The sequence below is a fragment of the Arachis hypogaea genome, chromosome 9 (assembly GCF_003086295.3).
Source record: "Arachis hypogaea cultivar Tifrunner chromosome 9, arahy.Tifrunner.gnm2.J5K5, whole genome shotgun sequence".
Lineage (NCBI taxonomy): Eukaryota > Viridiplantae > Streptophyta > Magnoliopsida > Fabales > Fabaceae > Arachis > Arachis hypogaea.
The window spans coordinates 22666852-22685481 of NC_092044.1; the positions used below are offsets into that span (position 1 = coordinate 22666852).

Consider the following 18630-nt stretch of genomic DNA (forward strand, 5'->3'; position numbering starts at 1 on the left):
CCCAATATGGATGCGGTTGGTCCGATTTAGTCCGTTCGATCCAATTTTGAGTCTATTTCTATAAAATTGGTATTAAAATTCTCGTTTCAATATCTTCTATCATATTAAACCATAAAAAAAATCAATTTTTAACTTTCTAGAATAAATTCTAATTTATGAATTAATTAGTCATCAATTAATCGAATTTTACATGTTCCATTCTTTATGGACAAAAATTTTTTATTTATCTCTCTTATTCACAACAACAATTATAAAAGAATCCTAATGACACCCCATTTAGCAATAGAAATTTACCAAAACCCCTCTTCTCTAACTCCATTGCAAGCATTTCTATGAAATGAGTTGTTTTCTGGCCAGGGTAATAATAATTTTTTGTTTTAGGACTTAAAAATGAAGTAAAGAAATTAAACAATGAAAATCATTTAAAAGTATTGATTGCACTTAAAAATAATTTTATTTTTGCCTTGTTAGAGTTTAGTTTAGAAATCGTGTTTATGTTTTATCATGAAGCATAATTTAAAATGATTAGAATTACATTATTTTATTGTATATGTATCATTTTTTTTAAGTTTATGTACTAGTTATTCTATAGATATTTTATAATGAGTAAATATTTTTAAGAGTAAAATTATAAAAAAATAATTTTTTAGAATAAAATTAATGTGATTAAGTATAATTTACTTAGATGTGATTAAAAAATAATTGAATAATTATATACTGTAAAAATTTGATATTATTGAAGAATAAAATTAAAATTTAATTTTATGTATTGTTTTTGTTCCTAACACGTTCGTCCTATTTAAGTCTCTAATGTTTTAAAATCGTCTCAATTTTGTCCCGCCATCAATTTCATTAACATATTACATTCCTAACGGCAAGACAATATTGAATTAATTTTAAAATATTAAAAACTTAAATATGACGATTCAAACGTTAAGATAACTTTAAAACTTATCCCCAAATGTTAGTAACAAAAATATCCTTTACTCCTGGATAAAATGATGGTTCCACACATTTTCAGAGATGCAAACATTTTGGCTAAGCATGGACAACAAATAAAAAAGGAAATTAGGCAATTTGAAAAAATTATAGTCATGATGATACATATGCTTGTGGGATGAGAGAGGGATGAAGTTCTCGAAAAAAATCGTCTTAATGTTTTTGTTTTGAGCCATAGCCTGTAAGCCTCTTAAGTATCAAAAAAAAATATTTAGGATTTAATACTTAAAAGTGTAAAATATTAATTAAATTTTAATAAAAAATACTTCAATTTTTTTTTTTATCCCTTTGCTTTGTTCTTTTTGTTCAATTTAGCAGCTAATCCCTTCATCCACCTTCGTGAGGAGCTTCTTTTTCTTTTAAAAAATAAAAGGATGGTAATAAAAATTGTCTGGATTTTTTGTTTGTGTATCTTCTTTGTTCCCTTTGTTGTGTTTGCCTGTTTGAGATCTAATCCATTGCTCCAACTTTGTGTTGAACTTCTTTTTCTTTCAAAAAATAAAAAGATGGCAAATAAAAGCCGTTTTGTTTATATCTGATCTCTGATCTTTATTCTCCATTGTGTTTGGGATCTAATCATTGCGTCACATTTGTGTCGAGCTTCTTTTTCTTTCAAAATAATAAAAAGAGGGTAATAAAAGTGAAGTTCTTTTAGTAGCTAAAACAGTAACTCTGACTGAGGCATGTGATGTAGTGATAAAGATGTTTACTTCAAACTAAGTCACCAAGATCGAATCCTAGCATAACTAGGTTAGTGTAACTGAAAATTTAATATTTAATTTAAAGAAAGTTATAACAACGAACAGGCGTTCTATAAATCAAAGAGAGACAATGAGGAGCGAAACAGCTTCAAATTAATAACAACAAAAACTAGTTTAAAAAATAAAAACACAAGTCATATAGCCACTATAAAGCCGACATCGAGACAGATTCATTTTATCATGATTTTTGTTTAATTAAAGTACAATTTCAGAGAAAAGTATATATACAGGGTCTGCCAGATACGCAATTCAAAAGGAATAAAAAAACAGTAAAAAGAAAAAAAGAAATAACACAATAAAGAATATCCATTTATATAAAATTTAGGATAATCTCAAGCTTCATAACGTCCAAAAAAAACAAAAAAATAATTAAAAAAAAAGAGGACTAATAAAAGTGGTCCTCTTCGTTGTCTTAACCTATAAGAAAGACTTAGTGGTATATAACTATATATATATATATGACTCCATATATGTATGACTCCTTATACATATTTATGTACACGGATCACACACTAATTTTGATTCCTTGATCATCAGAAGATATAAACTATGCTGCGGATGGTGCGGGAACAAACTTGATTTCACCACCAGACTCCAAAATAGCCATCTTAAACCTTTCTGAATTGACGGGATGATTGAAATCCAGAGTCTCATCTTCATATATATCCCACCATTTCTTCACCAGCATCTTGATGTCTTCTCTATCCATGTTATCTTCCTTCCCAGTATACCTCCATGGTTTAGACCCCTGAAAAATTAATTAATACCGTAAATATAAGCAACCAAATAAATAATTGTACAAATTATCTAGAAATAGATTATTGTGTATATATAATTTGAATTGAAAACTCACAGCAGCACAGTAGTGAACTACTTTAACTTTGTCAAGCTCAACATTTTCAGGATGACGCCACAACATGGCAAGCACAAGGTTGTAAACATTTGATATCGGCTTGTACTTATCCTTGAAGTAATTGTTCAAAAAGTCCTGAAAATAATTCAATTCAAAAAACATAAATCTAACGTTTTTTTCATGTAAGAAAAATTGAAAATAAATGGAAATTTAATCGTACAAATAAGTACCTGCTCTGCAAAGGATGTAGGTTTTGTGACTTGAAGTGTTTTAAGAAGGTCATGATAGGTAACAAGATTTGGTTCATAAACGAACATGCCAGCATTGAAATAAAGTGGGGGCTTCGGACCAAAGTCCTTAGGCCATTGAACCTTATCAGGGCATTGCTGGCAATAACCGATCTTGTACTGGGAGGTGTGGCCCCAAGTTGGTTCACAAAAACAGTCCATCACAGCATAGAAGTAATTATCCGGCAAGTCAAAGAGGTGGTCAATGTTCTCAAACACTTGAATGTCACCGTCTAGATATATCATCTTGCTATACTCCACAAACTGCAACATTTGATGCCATAAAAGTCAGATATAATAATAAAAGGCAAAACAAAAAGAATAAGAGAATAGAAGAGAAGATGTACCTCCCAAATACGAAGCTTGGAGTAGTTGATGACATAATACGCCATAGCAAACTGTGTCTGGTTCTCAGGTGGATACACAGGCTCAATCTCCCTAACAATGCACCCTTGAGATATCAGAATCTTTCTGTGCTCTTCAGGAACATCAGGTAGCACTGCAACAACAAGAGGGTACATTGTTTTCGTTTTTCTGAGACCCTTTGCCAACCCTACAACACCTTTCACATAGTCACCGTTCCCGGCAAGGAACGTCACAAAGGCACGGTTACCAGCGGTGCGGCCATTGACAACGGTGGCTTTGGGTGCAGTGAGGGTAGTGATAGCAGGAGCCATGTTTGTTTGTGTTTGGTTTGAAAGAAAATGAAGGCTTTTCTTTATACAAGAAGTATTTGATTTGTTGTTGTTGGTTTTGATGCCGAGGGAAATGAGAAGGGTGGGTGGGTTATATAGATCCTTCTGAGGGTAATATGGTCATTATATGCCCGGAAATTAATCCAACGGTTAAAGACGGAGATTTGGGGATCACAAGGTATGATAGCCGTTAATTGATTGAGATAATTCGAGAATTAAATAATTAATTAGTAATTATGTAATAGTTAATCTTATCCCTTTGGCTGGGGCATAAACATATGAGAATTCTAGATATCCGCGGGGTACTCATTCAATGTAGGAATAATAAAATCTTGATAATGATGGTCAAAATAAAATCAATCAATAATAATAAAATAAAAGAATCCACATTAATTGGGAATTAACTACGACGCCGCCTGTAGGGGAATTTCCATGTTTTACGGGCAAAAATCTCAGCATGCATATATATATGTCTCCGCCAAGAGGAAGGAAATGCCTCTTTTTTTGTTTGATTGCCTGTTTCAGTTTTCGACTTTTTTCGCCTTCGGTGATGTTTGTATGAAAATCTAAGGAGCTAACTATGGTATAAGTTAATTCAGTTAATTCTTTTTTATTTTTAATTTTAAAATTTTATAAAATACAAATAGTAGGGAGTTATTTTATTTTGTCTATATAATTAGTATATTTTTTAGTTAGTTGGTTATAACTGATTATACTTTAAATAAATTCTCTAATAAAATCTTGTCTAAAATAATAATAAAATACAATGATTTGTGTTTTTAATGGTTAGTCATTTATTATTTTTTTTTTTATATAAAGACAATATAACGTGATTCATAAATAAAAGTTAAGGATGTCTAATTTGATACAAAATTTATTGGATCAATAAATTATATTTATTATTTTAAATGTACGACATAATTAAAAATAATTATTTTCGTTCATATGATCATATGAAGATATATAATTGAGCAAATTATTAAAATAGAGAAATATAAAAAATATTAAAATGTATTTTTTATTATATTTTTTGTTATTAATTTAATTTTTTTATTCTAATAATTTAATAATATATTTTAATCTATATTTCTAAATATTAATAATTAAAAATAATAAATTTTAATAATTTTCTAACATTTTCCACTAAAACATGCGGTATACTATGGTGCTCGATGAAAAATAATTAAGTCCACAAAAAATTAAAAATAATGTAATATATAGTAGTATAATATGTTAGCCTATCTGAACTAACTTGAAAAATCAGGCAAATTTATAAAGACAATATAACGCTACATAAACAAAAATAAAATTATCTAATTTAATATATTAACAGAAAATATTTAATAACAAAAAAAATTAATCATAACTTATTTTATTTAATATTTATTAATTATTACAATAATTAATAAATATTAAATAAGGTAGATTCTGATTTTTTTTGTTATCTCCCTAACATACATGATCATATATTAAAAAGGTAAAATATTTTATTGAATCAACAAATTGCATTATTTTGATTATTGTTTTTGGGACAATTAAAAATAATTATTTTGACATAATAGAACATGCTTAAATACACTAGTAAAAGTGTAAAGCATGCTTTACATTATCACTCTATAAAAATTAATTAATTAAGTCCATAAAAATAATGCAATAATGCAATAATTGCTTATATGTTAGTCGATTCGAACCTTTTTAAAAAATAAGTAAAACACACTATTTCTCAAATTATACAATCGTTTATTCTCAGTGTTTTTATATTAATTTAAAATTTATATGTACAATGACTCTAATGTAATTTAAATTATTATATTGATGAATTTTTTATTATATAAATATTTTAGGAAGGGTTTTTAGGCTTTTAAAAAAATTTAGGATAAAATTGTGGGATGTAAAATTGCTAAAACTTTTTCGCTTATTGAAATTTTATTCGAAGATAATATTGCAGTAATTTTTGAGAAGTAAAAAAATCTTTTGTCATCGAGTGTAACTAAGAATAATTTGGCAGAACCTTATAAGGATGCTATAGTGATTAAGGTGCTAGGTAAATAGTATAGTTACACTACATTGTCTCATAAACTCTGAACGGTATGGCAGATTAAGGGAGGTTGTGATTTGTTGGACGTGAAGTTTGACTATTTTCTTGTGAAGTTTGATGTGGCCAAGGAGCGAGAAAATGTTCTTTTAGGAGGTCCATGGATGATTGAGGGAAATTATGTGGCAGTAAAGCCTTGAGATCAAGAGTTCGGATCAAGTGAAAACTCTTTTGGAGCAACTCTAGTGTGGATTAAAATTTTTGGATTACCAATTTGGTGCTACCAAGAAGATGCAATGCTTCGCGTTGCAGTTGCAATTGGCATCCCCGTCAAGGTTGATTTGGCAACAAAATTAGCTGAAAGAGGACGATATGCTCATGCCTGTATTCAGATAGATTTAGGATTATCTGTGACTAAAAAGATTCTTGTTGAAGGTGTTGAATATGAGGTTGAATATGAAAGTCTTCACCTTATTTGATTCCTGTCTCAAGTTTGGTCATGATATGAAAATGTGCAAGACTGACAGCAACGCGGGAGGAGGAACTAATGTCAAGATGGTCGGCGATGTAGCAAATAAGTAAAGCAGCCAGAAAGCTCAAATTCAAAAAATTGTCCCGGATTTGGTGGAGAGTGATTTGCATGCTGTTCACGTAGATCATGCACAACATGAGAATTTAGAAGGTTGAACTCAAGTAATTAGGAAAGAAAAATATAAAATGGGTCAAAAGCCTTCTCCTAACACCCATCAAGTCTAACCAAAAGTAAAGAAGACTCCTAACAAGACTAACAATACTTGGATAAGGCCTAATCATCAACGTTCAACACATGCTATTGGATCCAAAGTAAAATTAAGCAAGGGTATTAATATTGGAAAGCCGGTTAGTGTGGCTTCTTCGGGGACCCGTCACAATGTACATCATCACCAACAAGGTGAGACAACAAATGACACTGTGTGGAAGCGCCCTCACCCAAAATCATTGAAGAATTCGCCGGCAGATAAGGATGGGGCATCGGCGGCGAGTGTGGCACAAGTTTCGACAGAGAAAATTGCATTGAAACTTGAGAGTCCATTAAAGGCGGGATCGTTGAAGATAGGGACATCATGTTGAGTATCGGGTTTTAGAGCTCTCTTTTTGCTGTTTTTTATGGATAGTTTCAATATCATAGTCTGGAATGTGAGCAGTGCGTCTAACAAAATGGCCCGTGTGCATTACAAAAAATTTGGTGAGAATATATAAACCATCTTTTCTCTTGCTCTTTGAGACTCATACTGTGTTTAATAATTTGAAAATTTTTTGGGATAAGTTAGATTTTCATTGTGTTGGTGTTGAGGAAGCAGTAGGACACAAGGGTGGCATTTGGTTTCTCTCTTCTATTGCTATTGCTTCTTGTGTTGTTACTGACTAATGTATCATAGTAAAAATGAGTGTGGGTAACTTAGTTTGACTTTGTAGTGCAGTGTATGGGAGTCCTCAATTCGAAAAAAATAAGTATGCTTTGAGATCATTTGCGTTCTATTAATTCAGGCCATAATGGACCATGGCTGGCTGTTGGTGATTTTAATGAGATTGTGGCACCAGACGAGAGTACGGATGCTTATTTTTCTTCTTAAAGAGCTAGTATATTAGCTACTACTCTAGATGACTGTGAACTCTTTGATCTTAAAGTGAATGGTAAGAGATATACTTGGTATAGAACAGTTCAGGCTAACAGGGACTTGGCTAAAAAATTGGATAGAGCACTAGTTAATGAGGCGTAAATGACAATATTTCCTCAGTGTTATTCTGAAATTCTTAGCAAGCTTCATTCTGATCATTACCCTATTTTAGTTTTTTGTCATAGTTGCTTGAGAGTGAAAAGTTCTCGTCCTTTTAGGTTTTCAAGCTGCGTAGGCAACACACCCTTCTTATAAACATGTTATTAGTAAGGCTTGGAATCAAGGGTTTGGAAGCGTTACTGAAATGCTTAAGATGGTTCAACAGGCTTCTTTGGACTTTAATTCAAAGACTTTTGGAAATGTTTTTGTGCGAAAAAGTAAGCTGGAATATCAGATTGATAAGATTCAACGGCGTTTGGAGGTTACCAATGTGTTGTCTCTAAGAATTAAAGAAGCTGAACTGAGAAAAGATTATAATAGGTTTTTATTGCAAGAGAAACTTTTTTGGTACCAGAAATTTAGAGAGCAGTGGGTTAAGTATGGGGATAAAAATACTAAATTCTTTCATCTTCAAATTTTGGTGGGTAGAAACCATAATAGAGTACATGGATTATATGTTAGAGATGGGTTTTGGTCTACTAATCCAGATATTCTCCAAGAAGAAGCCTTCTTTTTTTATAAGAATATCTTTGGTACAACGGAAGAGATTGAGGTTGATTGTTTAGGGGATGTTCCGATGCCCATTCTAAGCACCAAGGCTTGTACTAAGTTAATTGACCTTATCTCTTTTGCGGAAGTCAAGTTAGGAGTATTCATTATGAGCCCTTTTAAGGCTTCTGGTTCAGATGGCTTTCAAGCTTAATATTTTAAAGAATATTGGGAGATAGTAGGCACTGAGATTTGGAATATTGTCCGGAGTATTTTTTTGGGAGAGTACTTAAATCCTAGCATCGTGGAAACTCTGATTGTGCTTATTCCTAAAATTGATAACCCTACCTTTATGAAGGATTTCAGGCCTATTAGCTTGTGTAATGTTGTTTATAAAATTATCACCAAAGTATTGACTAATCGACTTCAGCCCTTTCTTCCAGATATTGTTAGTCCTTTACAAGGAGATTTTATTATGGGTTGTGGTGCTTCTGATAATATTATTGTGTCCTAAGAAATTCTGAATTTCATGAAGCACACAAAATCTAAGAAAGGTTTTTGGAAGTTTTTGGAGAGTACTCTCATTGCTTTTGATTTTTCTATCATCCTGTTAATTTGATTATGAATTGTGTCTGTGCATCAGCTCTTTCTATTATGTAGAATGGGAATAGATTGGATAGTTTTGCTCCTAGAAGGGGGCTTAGACAGGGTGATCCAATGTCTCCTTACTTATTTGTGCTTTGTATGGAAAGACTGGCTTGCTATATATCTCATAAGGTGGTTGAGGGTATGTGAAAACCAGTTTCTGTCACTCGGGGTGGTCTGTAATTATCTCAATTTGATGTTTGAAGATGATCTCTTACTTTTCTGTCAGGCTACAAAGAGTCAGGTCCAAATGGTCATGCATTCTCTTAACATTTTTTGCAAGGCATCTGGCATGAAAGTAAATCTTGAAAAGTCTAAAACTTTTTGTTCTAAAAATGTGACTGCTCGTAGATGAGATATTTTTACTAGTGTTTCTTCAATACATTTTGCTTTGGACTTAGGACGATATCTTGGAGTTAACCTTAATCATTCCTGTACCAGTAGGGTGATGAGCGGATAATTTATACGCTTTTTGGCATTGTTTTTATATAGTTTTTAGTAAGTTTGAGCTACTTTTAGGGATGTTTTCATTAGTTTTTATGTTAAATTCACATTTCTGGACTTTACTATGAGTTTGTGTGTTTTTCTGTGATTTCAGGTAATTTCTGGCTGAAATTGAGGGACTTGAGCAAAACTCTGAAAAAGGCTGACAAAAGGACTGCTGATGCTGTTGGAATCTGACCTCCCTGCACTCGAAATGGATTTTCTGGAGCTACAGAACTTCAATTGGCGCGCTCTCAACGGCGTTGGAAAGTAGACATCCAGGGCTTTCCAGCAATATATAATAGTCCATACTTTATTCGAAGAATGATGACGTAACTTGGCGTTGAACGCCAAGTTCATGCTGCTGTCTGGAGTTAAACGCCAGAAAAACGTCATGATCCGGAGTTGAACGCCCAAAACACGTCATAACCTGGAGTTTGACGCCAAGAAATGCCTTAGCTCGTGGATTGATCAAGCTCAGCCCAAACATACACCAAGTGGGCCCCGGAAGTGGATTTATGCATCAATTACTTACTCATGTAAACCCTAGTAGCTAGTCTAGTATATATAGGACATTTATCTATTGTATTAGACATCCTGGATCCTGGATTGTATTTTGAATCCTGTGATCACATTTTGGGGGCTGGCCATTCGGCCATGCCTGAACCCTTTGTTTATGTATTTTCAACGGTGGAGTTTCTGCACACCATAGATTAAGGGTGTGGAGCTTTGCTGTACCTCAAGTATTAATGCAATTCTATTGTCTTTTATTCAAATCTCTCTTATTCTTATTCCAAGATATTCATTCGTACCCAAGAACATGATGAATGTGATGAGTCAGATTACCCTCATTATCATTCTCACTTATGAACGCGCGTGATTGACAACCACTTCCGTTCTACATGCAACAAAGAGCTTGAATGTGTATCTCTTAGATTCCCCAACAGAATCTTCGTGGTATAAGCTAGATGGATGGCGGCATTTATGAGGATCCGGAAAGTCTCACCTTGTCTGTGGTATTCCGAGTAGGATCCTGGGAATCCGGAAAGTCTAACCTTGTCTGTGGTATTCCGAGTAGGATTCCGGTAATGAATGACTGTGACGTGCTTCAAACTTGTAACCTGCTGGGCGTTAGTGACAGACGCAAAAGAGGGATTCTATTCCAGTAGGGGAGGGAACCAACCGGTGATTAGCCGTACTGTGACAGAGTGCGTGAGCATTAGTTTTCACTGCGAGGATGGGATGTAGCCATCAGCCATGGGTGATGCCTCCAGACTGGTTAGCTGTGCGAGTGACAGCCGCATAGGATATTTCCCCGAGAGGAAGAAAGTAGCCACAGTTGATGGTGAACCCCTATACAAAGCTTGCCATGGAAAGGAGTAAGAAGGATTGAGTAGAAGCAGTAGGAGAGCAGGCGTCCCTGGGCTCTACAGCATCTCCATCCGCTTATCTGAAATTCCAACCAATGAATCTGCATAAGTATTCTATCCCTTTTTATTATTCCTTTTTATTTATTCATTCCAATAATCACAATTACCCTTTAATCTCCCTAACTGAGATTTGCAAGGTGACCATAGCTTGCTTCATACCAACAATCTCTGTGGATTCGACCCTTACTCACGTAAGGTTTATTACTTGGACGACCCAGTACACTTGCTGGTTAGTTGAACGGAGTTGTGAAAATAAACAGTGCCCTAAGAGTAAATATATGCTAAAGCTCAAAAGATAGTAATCACAATTTCGTCCACCAAGTTTTTGGCGCCGTTGCCGGGGATTGTACGAGTGTGGACAACTGACGGTTCATCTTGTTGCTCAGATTAGGTAATTTTCTTTTCAAAAATCTTTTTTTAAAATTTTTCTTTTATTTTTCGTTTTTCTAAACTTTATTTTCGAAAAAAATTAATAAAAATACAAAAAAATTAGAAAATCATAAAAATCAAAAATATTTTGTGTTTCTTGTTTGAGTCTTGTGTTAATTTTTAAGTTTGGTGTCAATTGCATGCTTTTAAAATTTTTCTTGCATTTTTTCGAAAATCTCATGCATTCATAGTGTTCTTCATGATCTTCAAGTTGTTCTTGATAAGTCTTCTTGTTTGATCTTGATGTTTTCTTGTTTTGTGTCTTTTCTTGTTTTTCATGTGCATTTTTGCATTCATATTTTTCAAGCATTAAAAATTTTTTAAGTTTGGTGTCTTGCATGTCTTCTTTGCATTAAAAATTTTTCAAAAATATGTTCTTGATGTTCATCATGATCTTCAAAGTGTTCTTGGTGTTCATCTTGACATTCACAGCATTCTTGCATGCATTCATTGTTTTGATCTAAAAATTTCATGCATTGAGTGTTTTTGTTGTTTTTCTCTCTCATCTTTAAAAATTCAAAAATAAAAAAAAATATCTTTTCCTTATTTCCCTCCAAATTTTCGAAATTTTGGGTTGACTTGGTCAAAAATTTTCAAAATTAGTTGTTTCATACAAGTCAAGTCAAAATTTCAATTTTAAAAATCTTATCTTTTCAAAATCTTTTTCAAAAATCATATCTTTTTCATTTTTTTTATTATTTTCGAAAATTTCAAAATTATTTTTTAAAATATTTTCAAAAATCTTTTTCTTATCTTTATATCAAATTTTCGAAAATTAGCTAACAATTAATGTGATTGGTTCAAAAATTTGAAGTTTGTTACTTTCTTGTTAAGAAAGGTTCAATCTTTAAGTTCTAGAATCTTATCTTGTAGTTTCTTGTTAGTTAAGTCAATTTTAAAGTTAAATCTTTTTCAAAATATCTTTTTCAAATATATCTTTTTATCTTTTATCTTATCTTTTTCAAAAATTTTATCTTTTTCAAAATTTGATTTCAAAATATCTTATCTAACTTCTTATCTTCTTATCTTTTTCAATTTTGATTTCAAAATCTTTTTCAATCAACTAACTAACTTTTTGTTTGTTTCTTATCTTTTTCAAAACCACCTAACTACTTTTCCCTCCCTAATTTTCGAAAATTCTCCCTCTCTTTTTCAAAAATTCTTTTTGTTTTAAATTTTAATTTTAATTATATTTTGTCTTTGATTTTCAAAAATTACTAACCTCTTTTTCGAAAATTATTTTCGAAAATTTCTCTTCTCTTTTCTTCTTCTATTTAATTATTTAATTACTAACACTTCTCTTCACTTCTCTTCATCTCAAATCACCACCTCTATCCTTACCCATTCTTCTTCACTCTTCTTCCCTTTCTTCTTCTACTAACATAAAGGAATCTCTATACTGTGACATAGATGATTCCTCTTTCTTTTCTTGTTCTCTTCTTCCCTATATGAGCAGGAACAAGGAAAAAGACAAAAGCTTTCACCTCTGAGTCATGGGAGATGGAAAGACTAATATAAGCCGTCATAGCTCAGTGGTAGAACATGTGGCTGCAAATCAAGAGATCCCTGAGATACCTCAGGGGATAAATTGTCCTCCACACAACTATTGGGAGCAAATAATGATAAAAACACCAAAATCACTAGGGATCATGCAACAGAAGCAAGGAAGAGACATAAAGGAGCTCAAAAAGCACCATTGGATCTTCAAGAAGGCGCCACCCTCACTCAGGTGGACTCATTCCTTGTTCTAAATTTTTTCTTTCTTTTTCCTACTTTTCGTTTTTTTTATATATGTTTATCTACTTCATGATCATTAGTATGTAACCATGCCTTAAAGATTATGAATAATTCCATGAATCCTTCACCTTTCTTAAATGAAAAATGTTTTAATTCAAAAGAACAAGAAGTACATAATTTTCGAAATTATTATTGAATTTAATTTAATTATATTGATGTGGTGACAATACTTTTTGTTTTCTGAATGAATGCTTGAACAGTGCATATTTTTGATCTTGTTGTTTATGAGTGTTAAAATTGTTGGCTCTTGAAAGAATGATGAACAAAGAGAAATGTTATTGATGATCTGAAAAATCATGAAATTGATTCTTGAAGCAAGAAAAAGCAGTGAAAAAGGAAGCTTGCGGAAAAAAAAAGTGGCGAAAAAAATAGAAAGAAAAAGAAGGAGCAGTAGAAAAAGCCAATAGCCCTTAAAACCAAAAGGCAAGGGTAGCAAGGATCCAAGGCTTTGAGCATCAATGGATAGGAGGGCCCAAGGAAATAAAATCCAGGCCTAAGCGGCTAAATCAAGCTGTCCCTAACCATGTGCTTGTGTCATAAAGGTCCAAGTGAAAAGCTTGAGACTGAGTGGTTAAAGTCGTGATCCAAAGCAAAAAAGAGTGTGCTTAAGAGCTCTGGACACCACTAACTGGGGATTCTAGCAAAGCTGAGTCACAATCTGAAAAGGTTCACCCAGTTATGTGTCTGTGGCATTTATGTATCCGGTGGTAATACTGGAAAACAAAGTGCTTAGGGCCACGGCCAAGACTCATAAGTAGCTGTGTTCAAGAATCAACATGCTTAACTAGGAAAGTCAATAACACTATCCAAAATTCTAAGTTCCCAGAGACGCCAATCACTCTGAACTTCAAAGGAAAAAAGTGAGATGCCAAAACTATTCAGGAGCAAAAAGCTACAAGTCCCGCTCATCTAATTAAATTAATATTCATTGATATTCTGAAATTTATAGTATATTCTCTTCTTTTATCCTATTTGATTTTCAGTTGTTTGGGGACAAACAATAATTTAAGTTTGGTGTTGTGATGAGCGGATAATTTATACGCTTTTTGGCATTGTTTTTATATAGTTTTTAGTAAGTTTGAGCTACTTTTAGGGATGTTTTCATTAGTTTTTATGTTAAATTCACATTTCTGGACTTTACTATGAGTTTGTGTGTTTTTCTGTGATTTCAGGTAATTTCTGGCTGAAATTGAGGGACTTGAGCAAAACTCTGAAAAAGGCTGACAAAAGGACTGCTGATGCTGTTGGAATCTGACCTCCCTGCACTCGAAATGGATTTTCTGGAGCTACAGAACTCCAATTGGCGCGCTCTCAACGTCGTTGGAAAGTAGACATCCAGGGCTTTCCAGCAATATATAATAGTCCATACTTTATTCGAAGAATGACGACGTAACTTGGCGTTGAACGCCAAGTTCATGCTGCTGTCTGGAGTTAAACGCCAGAAAAACGTCATGATCCGGAGTTGAACGCCCAAAACACGTCATAACCTGGAGTTTGACGCCAAGAAATGCCTTAGCTCGTGGATTGATCAAGCTCAGCCCAAACATACACCAAGTGGGCCCCGGAAGTGGATTTATGCATCAATTACTTACTCATGTAAACCCTAGTAGCTAGTCTAGTATATATAGGACATTTATCTATTGTATTAGACATCCTGGATCCTGGATTGTATTTTGAATCCTGTGATCACGTTTTGGGGGCTGGCCATTCGGCCATGCCTGAACCCTTTGTTTATGTATTTTCAACGGTGGAGTTTCTGCACACCATAGATTAAGGGTGTGGAGCTCTGCTGTACCTCAAGTATTAATGCAATTCTATTGTCTTTTATTCAAATCTCTCTTATTCTTATTCCAAGATATTCATTCGTACCCAAGAACATGATGAATGTGATGAGTCAGATTACCCTCATTATCATTCTCACTTATGAACGCGCGTGATTGACAACCACTTCCGTTCTACATGCAACAAAGAGCTTGAATGTGTATCTCTTAGATTCCCCAACAGAATCTTCGTGGTATAAGCTAGATGGATGGCGGCATTTATGAGGATCCGAAAAGTCTCACCTTGTCTGTGGTATTCCGAGTAGGATCCTGGGAATCCGGAAAGTCTAACCTTGTCTGTGGTATTCCGAGTAGGATTCCGGTAATGAATGACTGTGACGTGCTTCAAACTTGTAACCTGCTGGGCGTTAGTGACAGACGCAAAAGAGGGATTCTATTCCAGTAGGGGAGGGAACCAACCGGTGATTAGCCGTACTGTGACAGAGTGCGTGAGCATTAGTTTTCACTGCGAGGATGGGATGTAGCCATCAGCCATGGGTGATGCCTCCAGACTGGTTAGCTGTGCGAGTGACAGCCGCATAGGATATTTCCCCGAGAGGAAGAAAGTAGCCACAGTTGATGGTGAACCCCTATACAAAGCTTGCCATGGAAAGGAGTAAGAAGGATTGAGTAGAAGCAGTAGGAGAGCAGGCGTCCCTGGGCTCTACAGCATCTCCATCCGCTTATCTGAAATTCCAACCAATGAATCTGCATAAGTATTCTATCCCTTTTTATTATTCCTTTTTATTTATTCATTCCAATAATCACAATTACCCTTTAATCTCCCTAACTGAGATTTGCAAGGTGACCATAGCTTGCTTCATACCAACAATCTCTGTGGATTCGACCCTTACTCACGTAAGGTTTATTACTTGGACGACCCAGTACACTTGCTGGTTAGTTGAACGGAGTTGTGAAAATAAACAGTGCCCTAAGAGTAAATATATGCTAAAGCTCAAAAGATAGTAATGACAATTTCGTCCACCATAGGGCTTCATTTCATTTGGTGATTGAAAAGGTGAGGACAAGATTAGCTAATTGGAAAAAAAGGCTTTTAAATAAAGTAGGGAGACTTTGCTTGATCAATTCTGTTGCTGCATCCATTCTTGTCTATCATATGCAGGTATCTTTTTTTCAAATTGGGTTTGCGATAAATTGTCTTCTATGAAGAGACAGTTCCTTTGGAAGGGTCAAGTTGATGGCAAAGGTCTTTCTCTTATTAATTGGAGGACCGTGGTCACCTCAAAGAAATTTGGTGGCTAGGGTGTTAGAGATCCTGCGTGTGTTAATATATCTTTACTTGGTAATTGGTTTGGCAACTTATTCATTGTCAGGACAAGCCTTGGGTTGCTCTATTGATGTCAAAGTATTTGAGGAATAAGGGAGTTTTAAATGGCCTTGTCCCTTACAACGCTTCTCATGTTTAGAAGAGTATTTCAAAGGCTTTTGGTGCTCTTAAGGATGCATTCTCTTGGTGCATTGGGTCACTTGATCAATCTTTTTGGTTTGACAATTGGAGTATTGAGGGCCCAATTGCTCAAGATATCCATTTTGTACATATATCTGACTCCGATTTAACTATTAGAGACGTTTGGAAAGATGGTCAATAGAATCTCCATGATGTTTTCTCTAACATTCCAAAAGATGTCAAATAGCGTTTGAATGCTTATAATTCGGATTTGAATGTTGGAGAGAGTTTGGGTTGGTCGTCGGGTGTGGCAGCTTCTAGACTCTACTCAACTAGGAGTGGATACAATTGGCTAGCCAAAAAAAATTTTGACTAGAATGAGCATGATAATTGGTTGTGGGTATAGCGACTGCATATTCCTGAGAAGTACAAGTTCTTGATTTGGCTCAATTTTCATAACACTATTCCTACGACAGATTTTCGTTTGGGTCGTGGCTTAGCTTTATCTAGCACTTGTCATCGGTGTCAGAATGGTTCTAAATCCATTCTTCATTGTCTTCGGGAGTGCCCTAGTGCCAAGGAGGTTTGGAACCTTTTAAACCTATATTCAAATAATTCGGATTTACGTGATTGGCTCTATAGAGGTACAAGGAGTGGAGATGTTTTTCTTTTCTTTTCGACCATCTGGTGGATTTGGAGAAGTAGGAATTATGACTTTTTTTAATACAGATGACTCTTTGAGTGCTAGTATAGTGGTGAGTTTGATTCGTAGTTCAGTAAGGGAGTTCCATACTATTTTTGCTATACATCAATCTTTGTCTCCTCCTTCACTTTGTTTGCATTGGGTTCCACCTCCAGTTCATTCTATTAAATTGAATTGTGGTGCTAGTTGTTTTGCTCCTTTTTGGCTATGCTGGTTTTGGTTGTATCATTCGCAATTCTGATGGATGTTAGTTGAAAGGTCGCATTGGGAAAGTCGAAGTGTGTAATGTTCTTTTTGCTAAATTGTATGCGATTTGGAGATGTTTACTTCTAACTTAGGATAGTCGATTTCATGAGGTTATTTGTAAAACAGACTGTTTAGAAGCTCTTTTTTTGATAAACCATGCTTGATAAGAATATTTTGGAATGGAATTTGGCAAAGCATATACAGAAAGTTATGAATTGGAATTAGAAAGCATCTATTCTTTTAATTTAGAGGAATACAAATAGTGTTGCAGATTGTATGGCTAAAACAACAGCTTCTAGAACGAACATTCACTCGAATTGGAGTCAACTATGAAATGAGTTTCAACATCTAATAAATTTAGATATGAACCTATTAACCAATTAATTTAATTTTATCTTTTTTTTTCTGTTTAGTCACAATATATATATATATATATATATATATATATATATATATATATATATATATATATTTCAGGTTATATCTATAAAATTTTGTTTATACTACATGAATACAAAAAGTCAACTACTAATAAATCATTTGTAAATTAATATATTTGAATTTAGAATGACCACACATCACTCACATTCTTAATCAAACTTCATAAATGATATAATCAAACTTTATAAATGCTATAATCAAATGTGATTCACATTTATAATCAAACTTCATAAAGAATAAAATCAAACTATTAGCTTTACATTAATTTATAAGTGGATTATACACTTTTTATTTATTGGATATATATAATAACAACAAATATAATATTGGTCTGGATAGTAAGTATATACCGTCTAATTAAGAGATTTTAAATTTAAGTCTTAGAATGAAATAGCAAAATGTTTCTTTTTATATATAAATTATCTATATTTTAAAAACGAAAATTTGTTCACCAAATACTTTTAAATTCCAATTATATAATAAACTAATATACTAGTATATATGTGTGTCTCTATCGGTACGGGATATTATATGAAAATATATAATTATTTTAATTTTTTAAACAAAAACACGCATAATAATTTTTATTATAAAAAATTGATCAAGTTAATTAAATTTAAAACTTAATTATTTTTAATATTAAAAATAATAAAATCAATGAATAATGATTTTATCTATTTTCAAAGTATAACAATTACTTATTAACATATAATAATATATAATTTATAATTAAATTAAAATATTTATATTATTATTCAATATTTTCAAAGATTTATCTTTAAATACTATTAGTGATTGAATTTATAGACATTTTTTCATGATTCATAATAAAACTTTCGAATTCTCTTACATTATGTTAAAACCGAATTGAATAGGTACAATCTAAAATGAAATAAAATTTATCGTTGAATTACCTTTTTTATTATCATAGCAAAAAAATTATTATGAAAAAGTATTTTTGTTAAAATTTATCTAGAATTGTTTTATATTTTAGTATCATATTCATTTTTGAAATCAAAATAATATGACCAACGTTCTTATTTATTAAAATTTATCTATGTATTTTGTCTATTTTTAAGTTGAAGTAGTTGTATTTATATCTAAAAATAATTTTATATTTTTTTTATTAATTTAAACACCTACCAAACCTGCTAAAAGTAATATAGATGCACAATTAAATACATAATATCTTGTCTTAACTCTTATATAATTATAAAAAGAATTTGTATCTTAAGTCTTGAATTGCCTATATATAAAATATTAATTATTGATACATGTCTTTTTTCACACAA

General features: G+C 32.9%; 1 protein-coding gene across 2 annotated transcripts; it reads right to left on the reverse strand.

Annotated features, from left to right (window-relative positions):
- Positions 1–2048: 2048 nt before the first annotated feature.
- LOC112710696 (galactinol synthase 2) lies at positions 2049–4029 on the reverse strand. 2 transcript variants are annotated; one of them, XM_025763057.3, is made up of 4 exons: positions 3248–4029; positions 2844–3164; positions 2614–2748; positions 2049–2508 (listed from the first exon to the last, which is right to left on the reverse strand). In XM_025763057.3, exons 1-4 carry the CDS (start codon positions 3575–3577, stop codon positions 2308–2310), a joined length of 987 nt encoding a protein of 328 aa, XP_025618842.1. In that variant the 5' UTR covers positions 3578–4029; the 3' UTR covers positions 2049–2307. The 2 variants fall into 2 exon arrangements, with proteins under 2 accessions (XP_025618842.1, XP_025618843.1); XM_025763058.3 differs by lacking the exon at positions 2614–2748 and having other exon boundaries at positions 3248–3694.
- Positions 4030–18630: the final 14601 nt, after the last annotated feature.

Coding starts and splice junctions, on each gene's coding strand:
- LOC112710696 (XM_025763057.3), bottom strand. CDS start 3,577: ATGGCTCCTGCTATCACTACCCTCACTGCACCCAAAGCCACCGTTGTC. Junction 3,165..3,247: donor CCAAGCTTCGTATTTGGGAG/GTACATCTTCTC, acceptor CAAATGTTGCAG/TTTGTGGAGTATAGCAAGAT. Junction 2,749..2,843: donor CTACATCCTTTGCAGAGCAG/GTACTTATTTGT, acceptor AATTATTTTCAG/GACTTTTTGAACAATTACTT.